The sequence below is a fragment of the Heptranchias perlo genome, chromosome 10 (assembly GCF_035084215.1).
Source record: "Heptranchias perlo isolate sHepPer1 chromosome 10, sHepPer1.hap1, whole genome shotgun sequence".
In the NCBI taxonomy this organism is placed as follows: Eukaryota; Metazoa; Chordata; class Chondrichthyes; order Hexanchiformes; family Hexanchidae; genus Heptranchias; species Heptranchias perlo.
Genome location: NC_090334.1, coordinates 3,757,628 through 3,768,899, shown reverse-complemented (window position 1 = coordinate 3,768,899; position 11,272 = coordinate 3,757,628). Strand labels below are relative to the sequence as shown.

Here is an 11,272-nt window from a genome sequence, read left to right as displayed (position 1 = left end):
TGTTAGGAGTTCCAGGATTTTGACCCAGCGACGATGAAGGAACGACGATATATGCCCAAGTCGGGATGGTGGGGAACTTGGAGGTGACGGTGTTCCCATGCACCTGCTGCCCTTGTCCTTCTGGGTGGTGGTGATCATGGGTTTGGGGGGACTAGATGGATTGGAAGGGTCATGGTGCAGACAGCTGGGTTCGGTGTTTGGGAAGTATCTCCCTTCACGGAGTCTCCGCCCTCCGGAACAGCTGATCGAAGAACGGGATAAGTATGGACTCCCTTGCTCTTCGACAGAGGGCACCTCTAGTCCGAGGGGGATTGCAGGTTACCTGGGATTAGCAGAATGTTGGTGGATCACAGTGTCCTGGAGCCTTAAGGAGTCGGAGTACAATTTCCCAGTTTCCCTAAATTGGCCACAGCTTTCCACCCCGTTTATTGATTTCCCAGGAGATTGAGACACTGCGGGAGGGAGGTTGAATGGATTCAATGGTCTTTTCCTGTCCTTACTGTATATTAAAAAATCCAAAGGATGGTTCAGAAATGGTTCAGATTTGGGAGGTCAGAGAAAAGCACAACTTTTTACACAGCGAACCAGCTCCAGAAACACATTCTCTTGAAGTCATATTTATTTAGATTCTTGGAATAGTTCCCAATCATTGTAAAATCATTTATTGTAAACATTCTCATTCCAATCACGTTCACACGAAATACTCAGCCCCGCGGCACACGAAATACGCAGCCCCGCGGCACACGAAATACGCAGCCCCGCGGCACACGAAATACGCAGCCCCGTGGCACACGAAATACGCAGCCCCGCGGCACACGAAATACGCAGCCTCACAGTGCAGAGCTCAATTCAGATCACCTCTCCTTTGAAGAACCTTTTCTTGTTACCTTGTCCAATCATCAACCTCGGTACATTTTGGCTTAAAATCTTGAAGAAGAATAAAACTTTACCTAAAAAACCAGTGGAACTGTCACAATTCCGCTGCGACCCAGCTCAAGGTCCCATGTCATCCCCACTCGCTGTGTCAAACTACATTCTTATCCAAGACTTCAATTTAAACAAAACAATAAATAAAACCAAGGTGATATGCAGCAGGCATCACACAGTGTAAAAAAAACTAAAAAATCCACCAGAACTAGTCTCCACACAGCCACAGGTGCGGCCAGGAAATGTCACCAATAGGACTTGGCTTTAACCAAGGCTCCTCCTTCAGAGTGTGGTCTAGACATCATTGTCCAGTCCTCATCGTCTACACCCACTGCCAGTCTCCACACACTGTCTCACAGCCCCAAACACATACCGAACACACACACACACACACATTCCACCCCAGGTATTTAAAAAACACACAGAAACCACAAACTCGTCTGTATGCAGTTTGATGTCAGGTTATTAATTTTGTGCCTGGTAACTTAACAACAGGAAATAATCACTGCGCAAAATGAGAGATGAGTCCGAGCATCAGTCCTTCAGTCTGCTGGAAACAGCAGCTCATCAAACTGTGGGAACATACAACACAACAGTGTGCTTCAGTTAGGAAAAATACAGACCCAAAAACACACACACAGACTGAGATACACACACACAGACCCAAACACACACACACACAGACTGAGATACACACACACAGACCCAAACACACACACACACAGACTGAGATACACACACACAGGCCCAAACACACACACACAGACTGAGATACACACACACAGACCCAAACACACACACACAGACTGAGATACACACACACACAGACTGAGATACACACACACAGACTGAGATACACACACACAGACTGAGATACACACACACAGACCCAAACACACACACAGACTGAGATACACACACACAGACCCTGAGATACACACACGCAGACCCAAAAACAGACACGGTCTTGAGATACACGCACAGACCCAGACACACACAGACCCAAACACACACACACAAAGACTGAGATACACACACAGACTGAAATATAAGCGCAGACCCACACACACAGACCCAAACTGAGATACACACACGCCGATCAAGACACACACGCCGACCATGCACAGACCCAAATATGCACAAAGACTGAGATACACACACAGACCCAAACACACACACACACACAGACTATACACCCAGACTGAGAAAGACACCCACACAGACTGAGACACACTTGTGCAGCAGTCCCTGTCGATTGGTATTCCCATCATTTTGCTCATTTCATGCCCTTAAAGTCCCATTCTGTCAACTTATGCCCGCCAGACAACGCAGCCCATGTTAAAGGGCAGACAGATCTGTAACAGCTGCAGCTGGTTGGCTCAGTCCAGATGTGAAGTCATTGAGACTCCTGCAGGATCCGTAGTAAGGTGACAGAGACTGTCAGCTGCTCTCTCGGAATGATGGAAAAGTATCGCATAAAGACCGTCGTATACGGTAAAGAGTTTTAAACTGCTTCCCAATTTGGGAGGTCGAACGTCTCCTCATGGATCCAGGTGACTGTCCTTCTCAGCGTGCTGGCTCAGGTGCTTGGGGGCATCCTGGCAAAATCAACAGACAAAGCTTCAATACACCACAGACAGAAAAACAAGGAATGAAAGCCTTCCAGCCGACCATCACCGCCCCCACTCGCAGTGCTGCCAATAGGTGAGATAGCAACTTCCAGCCACTCCCGGCACCTGTTATTCTACATATAAACCACCCGAACCCTGCGATTATACTCCAGCCTATAACTCACTCCTGTATCACTGCTGTGAGCGGGGTACAGCAGGGCAAGGGGAACAGGCAGAGATACGGTGTGAGTGGGGTACAGCAAGACAGGGGGAAACAGGCAGAGATACGGTGTGAGCGGGGTACGGCAGGGCAAGGGGAACAGGCAGAGATACGGTGTGAGCGGGGTACAGCAGGGCAAGGGGAACAGGCAGAGATAAGGGGTGAGTGGGGTACAGCAAGACAGGGGGAAACAGGCAGAGATACGGTGTGAGTGGGGTACAGCAGGGCAAGGGGAACAGGCAGAGATACGGTGTGAGCGGGGTACAGCAGGGCAAGGGGAACAGGCAGAGATACGGTGTGAGCGGGGTACAGCAGGGCAAGGGGAACAGGCAGAGATACGGTGTGAGCGGGGTACAGCAGGACAGTGGGAAACAGGCAGAGATACGGTGTGAGTGGGGTACAGCAGGACAGGGGGAAACAGGCAGAGATACGGTGTGAGTGGGGTACAGCAGGACAGGGGGAAACAGGCAGAGATACGGTGTGAGTGGGGTACAGCAGGGTGCAGAGACCTGGTGCTCCAGCATTTTAACCTGACATTGAACTCCTCAAACTCGTTTTACGTTCACCCTTTCCCACAATAACCACTTGCCCCCTCCCTCCCGCACTCCCAGCCCCCGCACGCACCCCCTCCCGCCCCCCCCTCCCGCCCTCCCACCCCCCTCCCGCCCTCCCAGCCCCCTCCCTCCCTCCCAGCCCCCTCCCTCCCTCCCAGCCCCCTCCCTCCCTCCCAGCCCCCTCCCTCCCTCCCAGCCCCCTCCCTCCCTCCCAGCCCCCTCCCTCCCTCCCAGCCCCCTCCCTCCCTCCCAGCCCCCTCCCTCCCTCCCAGCCCCCTCCCTCCCTCCCACCCACACTCTTCATTTCCTCACCTGTCTGGACCCATTTTTCATGGTGAAAAAAGCCTCACAGTTGCGCCATCGACACTTCAGTGTCTGGAGAGAGGGGCTGTTGTGGTCAGTCAGCAGGTGATGCTTCAGGTGCTTCAGGACTCCAAAAATCAAACTACATCCAGACCACTGCAAGGGAACCAGGGTGAACAGTTAAAGGGTAGCAGGGAGAGAAAGCGTCCTCAGGATATACTGAAAGGATATACCAGGGATCAGCAGGCTCAACCCCCAATCTGGATCTCCCTCCAACGCACACACACGGATTCCTGAAATACATCAACCTCCTGAATGAATCACGGAATAAGGTGTAACATCAGGGTCGAGGGAAACAGGCAGTCACGGTGTGAGCCGAGTACAGCAGGGTACGGGGAAACAGGCAGTCACGGCGTGAGCTGGATGCAGCAGGGTACGGGGAAACAGGCAGAGACACGGTGTGAGCTGGGTACAGCAGGGTACGGGGAAACAGGCAGAGACACGGTGTGAGCTGGGTACAGCAGGGTACGGGGAAACAGGCAGTCACGGCGTGAGCTGGGTACAGCAGGATACGGGGAAACAGGCAGAGACACGGTGTGAGCTGGGTACAGCAGGGTACGGGGAAACAGGCAGAGACACGGTGTGAGCTGGGTACAGCAGGGTACGGGGAAACAGGCAGTCACGGTGTGAGCTGGGTACAGCAGGGTACGGGGAAACAGGCAGAGACACGGTGTGAGCTGGGTACAGCAGGGTACGGGGAAACAGGCAGAGACACGGTGTGAGCTGGGTACAGCAGGGTACGGGGAAACAGGCAGAGACACAGTGTGAGCTGGATACAACAGGGTACAGGGAAACAGGCAGAGACACGGTGTGAGCTGGGTACAGCAGGGTACGGGGAAACAGGCAGAGACACGGTGTGAGCTGGATGCAGCAGGGTACGGGGAAACAGGCAGAGACACGGTGTGAGCTGGATACAGCAGGGTACGGGGAAACAGGCAGTCACGGTGTGAGCTGGGTACAGCAGGGTACGGGGAAACAGGCAGAGACACGGTGTGAGCTGGGTACAGCAGGGTACGGGGAAACAGGCATTCACGGTGTGAGCTGGATACAGCAGGGTACAGGGAAACAGGCAGAGACACGGTGTGAGCTGGGTACAGCAGGGTACGGGGAAACAGGCAGTCACGGCGTGAGCTGGGTACAGCAGGGTACGGGGAAACAGGCAGTCACGGTGTGAGCTGGGTACAGCAGGGTACGGGGAAACAGGCAGAGACACGGTGTGAGCTGGATGCAGCAGGGTACGGGGAAACAGGCAGAGACACGGTGTGAGCTGGATACAGCAGGGTACAGGGAAACAGGCAGAGACACGGTGTGAGCTGGATACAGCAGGGTACGGGGAAACAGGCAGAGACACGGTGTGAGCTGGGTACAGCAGGGTACAGGGAAACAGGCAGAGACACGGTGTGAGCTGGGTAGAGCAGGGTACGGGGAAACAGGCAGAGACACAGTGTGAGCTGGATACAGCAGGGTACGGGGAAACAGGCAGAGACACGGCGTGAGCTGGATGCAGCAGGGTACGGGGAAACAGGCAGAGACACAGTGTGAGCTGGGTACGGGGAAACAGGCAGACACGGTGTGAGCTGGATACAGCAGGGTACGGGGAAACAGGCAGAGACACGGTGTGAGCTGGATACAGCAGGGTACGGGGAAACAGGCAGAGACACGGTGTGAGCTGGGTACAGCAGGGTACGGGGAAACAGGCATTCACGGTGTGAGCTGGATACAGCAGGGTACAGGGAAACAGGCAGAGACACGGTGAGCGCTGGATACAGCAGGGTACAGGGAAACAGGCAGAGACACGGTGTGAGCTGGGTACAGCAGGGTACGGGGAAACAGGCAGTCACGGTGTGAGCCGAGTACAGCAGGGTACGGGGAAACAGGCAGAAACACGGTGTGAGCTGGGTACAGCAGGGTACGGGGAAACAGGCAGTCACGGCGTGAGCTGGGTACAGCAGGGTACGGGGAAACAGGCAGAGACACGGTGTGAGCTGGATACAGCAGGGTACGGGGAAACAGGCAGAGACACGGTGTGAGCTGGATACAGCAGGGTACAGGGAAACAGGCAGAGACACGGTGTGAGCTGGGTACAGCAGGGTACGGGGAAACAGGCAGAGACACGGTGTGAGCTGGGTACGGGGAAACAGGCAGACACGGTGTGAGCTGGATACAGCAGGGTACGGGGAAACAGGCAGAGACACGGTGTGAGCTGGATACAGCAGGGTACGGGGAAACAGGCAGAGACACGGTGTGAGCTGGGTACAGCAGGGTACGGGGAAACAGGCATTCACGGTGTGAGCTGGATACAGCAGGGTACAGGGAAACAGGCAGAGACACGGTGAGCGCTGGATACAGCAGGGTACAGGGAAACAGGCAGAGACACGGTGTGAGCTGGATACAGCAGGGTACAGGGAAACAGGCAGAGACACGGTGTGAGCTGGATACAGCAGGGTACGGGGAAACAGGCAGAGACACGGTGTGAGCTGGGTACAGCAGGGTACGGGGAAACAGGCAGTCACGGTGTGAGCCGAGTACAGCAGGGTACGGGGAAACAGGCAGAAACACGGTGTGAGCTGGGTACAGCAGGGTACGGGGAAACAGGCAGTCACGGCGTGAGCTGGGTACAGCAGGGTACGGGGAAACAGGCAGAGACACGGTGTGAGCTGGATACAGCAGGGTACGGGGAAACAGGCAGAGACACGGTGTGAGCTGGATACAGCAGGGTACAGGGAAACAGGCAGAGACACGGTGTGAGCTGGGTACAGCAGGGTACGGGGAAACAGGCAGAGACACGGTGTGAGCTGGATACAACAGGGTACAGGGAAACAGGCAGAGACACGGTGTGAGCTGGGTGCAGCAGGGTACGGGGAAACAGGCAGTCACGGAGTGAGCTGGATACAGCAGGGTACGGGGAAACAGGCAGAGACACGGTGTGAGCTGGATACAGCAGGGTACGGGGAAACAGGCATTCACGGTGTGAGCTGGATACAGCAGGGTACGGGGAAACAGGCAGAGACACGGTGTGAGCTGGGTACGGGGAAACAGGCAGACACGGTGTGAGCTGGATACAGCAGGGTACGGGGAAACAGGCAGAGACACGGTGTGAGCTGGATACAGCAGGGTACAGGGAAACAGGCAGAGACACGGTGTGAGCTGGGTACAGCAGGGTACGGGGAAACAGGCATTCACGGTGTGAGCTGGATACAGCAGGGTACAGGGAAACAGGCAGAGACACGGTGAGCGCTGGATACAGCAGGGTACAGGGAAACAGGCAGAGACACGGTGTGAGCTGGATACAGCAGGGTACAGGGAAACAGGCAGAGACACGGTGTGAGCTGGATACAGCAGGGTACGGGGAAACAGGCAGAGACACGGTGTGAGCTGGGTACAGCAGGGTACAGGGAAACAGGCAGACACGGTGTGAGCTGGGTACAGCAGGGTACGGGGAAACAGGCAGAGACACGGTGTGAGCTGGGTACGGGGAAACAGGCAGACACACGGTGTGAGCTGGGTACAGCAGGGTACGGGGAAACAGGCATTCACGGTGTGAGCTGGATACAGCAGGGTACAGGGAAACAGGCAGAGACATGGTGTGAGCTGGATACAGCAGGGTACGGGGAAACAGGCAGAGACACGGTGTGAGCTGGGTACAGCAGGGTACGGGGAAACAGGCATTCACGGTGTGAGCTGGATACAGCAGGGTACAGGGAAACAGGCAGAGACACGGTGTGAGCTGGATACAGCAGGGTACGGGGAAACAGGCAGAGACACGGTGTGAGCTGGATACAGCAGGGTACAGGGAAACAGGCAGAGACACGGTGTGAGCTGGGTACAGCAGGGTACGGGGAAACAGGCAGAGACACGGTGTGAGCTGGGTACAGCAGGGTACGGGGAAACAGGCATTCACGGTGTGAGCTGGATACAGCAGGGTACAGGGAAACAGGCAGAGACACGGTGTGAGCTGGATACAGCAGGGTACAGGGAAACAGGCAGAGACACGGTGTGAGCTGGATACAGCAGGGTACAGGGAAACAGGCAGACACGGTGTGAGCTGGGTACAGCAGGGTACGGGGAAACAGGCAGAGACACGGTGTGAGCTGGATACAGCAGGGTACGGGGAAACAGGCAGAGACACGGTGTGAGCTGGGTACAGCAGGGTACGGGGAAACAGGCATTCACGGTGTGAGCTGGATACAGCAGGGTACAGGGAAACAGGCAGAGACACGGTGTGAGCTGGATACAGCAGGGTACAGGGAAACAGGCAGAGACACGGTGTGAGCTGGATACAGCAGGGTACGGGGAAACAGGCAGACACGGTGTGAGCTGGATACAGCAGGGTACAGGGAAACAGGCAGACACGGTGTGAGCTGGGTACAGCAGGGTACGGGGAAACAGGCAGAGACACGGTGTGAGCTGGGTACGGGGAAACAGGCAGACACACGGTGTGAGCTGGGTACAGCAGGGTACGGGGAAACAGGCATTCACGGTGTGAGCTGGATACAGCAGGGTACAGGGAAACAGGCAGAGACATGGTGTGAGCTGGATACAGCAGGGTACAGGGAAACAGGCAGAGACACTGTGTGAGCTGGATACAGCAGGGTACGGGGAAACAGGCAGAGACACGGTGTGAGCTGGATACAGCAGGGTACAGGGAAACAGGCAGAGACACGGTGTGAGCTGGATACAGCAGGGTACAGGGAAACAGGCAGAGACACGGTGTGAGCTGGATACAGCAGGGTACGGGGAAACAGGCAGACACGGTGTGAGCTGGATACAGCAGGGTACAGGGAAACAGGCAGACACGGTGTGAGCTGGGTACAGCAGGGTACAGGGAAACAGGCAGAGACACGGTGTGAGCTGGATACAGCAGGGTACGGGGAAACAGGCAGACACGGTGTGAGCTGGATACAGCAGGGTACGGGGAAACAGGCAGACACGGTGTGAGCTGGGTACAGCAGGGTACGGGGAAACAGGCAGAGACACGGTGTGAGCTGGATACAGCAGCACCCGACTGTCTGCACCGCCTTGGTATGAAGCAACTTTCACACTTACCCAACAGCGATAGTTCTGCATCAGGTTGAGTCGCACTGCCTGTATGCTGCCATCGTAACAGCCCGTGTAGATCTACAGGCAAAGAACAGTTGTCCGTCAAAACTAATTTCACAATGGCTCTTTCTAAAAATAACCCAGTCCCCCCCACCCCTGCTCTTTCCCCAGAGCCCTGCAAATTTTCCCCATCAAGTATTTATCCAATTCCCTTTTGAAAGTTATTATTGAATCTGCTTCCACCGCCCTTTCAGGCAGCGTATTCCAGATCATCATAACTCGCTGAGTCAAAACAATTCTCCTCATCTCCCCTCTGGTTCTTTTGCCAATTATTTTAAATCTGTGCCCTCTGGTTACCGACCCTTCTGCCACTGGAAACAGTTTCTCCCCGTCTACTCATCAAAACCCTTCATTATATTGAATTCCTCCATTAAATCTCCCCTTAACGTTCTCTGCTCTAAAGAGAACAATCCCAGTTTCTCCGGTCTCTCCACATAACTATAAGTTCCTCGACCCTCAATTCCAGTAAATCTCCTCTGCCTCCTCTCTAAGGCCTTGACATCCTTCCTAAGAACTACTCAAATTTTCACCTATTTAATTTATTGTACTTTGAATTTAATTTACTTCATTTTAACTGTTCAATAATAGCAACAGTTTAACTTGTTCATTTGGTACCTGGACTAAGTGCTGGTTTGACCCAGTAATAGTTTAAGTTATTGTTGACTTGTCTGCAGCCTTTGACACGGTTGACCCCACCATCCTCCACCAACACCTCTCCTCCGTCGTCCAGCTGGGCAGGACTATGTTTGCCTGGTTCCATTCTTATCTATCCAGTCTCCTGCAATGGCTTCTCTTCTCACTCCCGCACCGTTACCTCTGGAGTCCCCCAATGATCTATCCTTGATCCCCCTCCTATTTCTCATCTACATGCTGCCCCTCGGTGACATCATCTGAAAACACATCAGGTTCCACGTGTAAGCTGACAACACCCAGCTCTACCTCACCACCACCTCTGATTTGTCACGCTGCTTTGTCTGACATCCAGTGTTGGATGAGCAGAAATTTCCTCCAATTAAATATTGGGAAGACTGAAGCCGTTGACTTTGGTCCCCACCACAAACTCCGTTCCCTACCCACCGACTCCGTCCCTCTCCCTGGCCACTGACTGAACATTTACCTGAGGAAGGAGGAAGTCTCCGAAAGCTTGTGAATTTAAAATAAAATTGCTGGACTATAACTTGGTGTTGTAAAATTGTTTACAATGGCCACTGACTGAGATTGAACCGGACCGTTCGTAACCTCGGCCTCCTATTTGACCCTGAGATGAGCTTCTGACCCCATATCTGCTCCATCACCAAGAGCGCCTACTTCCACCTCCGTAACATCGCCCGTCTCCGCCCCTGCTTCAGCTCATCTGCTGCTGAAACCCTCATCCATGCCTTTATTACCTCCAGACTCAACTATTCCAATGTGCCCCTGGACGGCCTCCCATCTTCCACGCCGCGTAAACTTGAGCTCATCCAAAACTCTGCTGCCCGTATCCTAACTCGCACCAAGTCCCGTTCTCCCATCACCCCTGTGCTCGCTGACCTACATTGGCTCCCAGTCCGGGAACGCCTCGATTTTAAAATTCTCATCCTCGTGTTCAAATCCCTCCATGGTCTCTCCCCTCCCTATCTCTGTAACCTCCTCCAGCCCTACAACTCTCCGAGATCTCTGCGCTCCTCCAATTCTGGCCTCTTGCACATTCCCGATTTCCTTTGCCCCACCATTGGCGGCCGTGCCTTCAGCTGCTTAGACCATAAGCTCTGGAATTCCCTCCCTAAATCTCCCTCTCTACTTCTTTAAGATGCTCCTTAAAGCCTATCTCTGTAGCCAAGCTTTTAGTCACGTGTCCTAATATCTCATGTGGCTCGGTGTCAAGTTTTGTTTGATAATCATTCCTGTGAAGCCCCTTGGGATGTTTTTCTAAGTTAAAGGCGCTATATAAATACAAATTGTTGTTGTTGATTATCTGATAATCTGCCATCTTATGTGGGATGGGCCTATATTTACATCGAGCCTACAGCACAGAAACAGGCCATTCGGCCCAACTGGTCCATGCTGGCATTTATGCTCCACATGAGCCTCCTCCCTCCCTACTTCATCTAACCCCATCAGCATTTCCTTCTATTCCTTTCTCCCTCGTGTGCTTATCTAGCCTCCCTTTAAATGCTATTTGCCTCAACTACTCCTTGTGGTAGCGAGTTCCACATTCTAAACACTCTCTGGGTAAAGAAGTTCCTCCTGAATTCGACTGGATTTATTAGTGACTATCTTATATTCATGATCTCTAGTTTTGGTCTCCCCCACAAGTGGAAACATTTTCTCTACGTCCACCCTATCAAACACTTTCATAATATTAAACACCGCTATCAGGTCACCCCTCAGCCTTCTCCTTTCTGGAGAAAAAGAGCCCCAGCCTCTTCAGCCTTTCCTGATCGATGTATCCTCTCAGTTCTGGTACCTGGTATTTAATATTACAGTGCTGCACATCGCAGCGTCTCAACACTCAATCT

General features: G+C 53.6%; 1 protein-coding gene across 1 annotated transcript in view; it reads right to left on the bottom strand.

Moving 5' to 3' along the window:
* Positions 1-601: 601 nt before the first annotated feature.
* Positions 602-11,272, bottom strand: part of znf106a (zinc finger protein 106a) — a 28,490-nt gene continuing 17,819 nt past the window's right edge. Inside the window, exons 6-8 of the mRNA XM_067991537.1 lie at positions 8,721-8,792; positions 3,624-3,770; positions 602-2,525 (exon numbers count right to left, since the gene is read on the bottom strand). Of these exons, the coding sequence (XP_067847638.1) occupies positions 2,469-2,525; positions 3,624-3,770; positions 8,721-8,792 (276 nt within the window). The 3' untranslated portion in view covers positions 602-2,468. The remainder of the gene's footprint in view (positions 2,526-3,623; positions 3,771-8,720; positions 8,793-11,272) is intronic.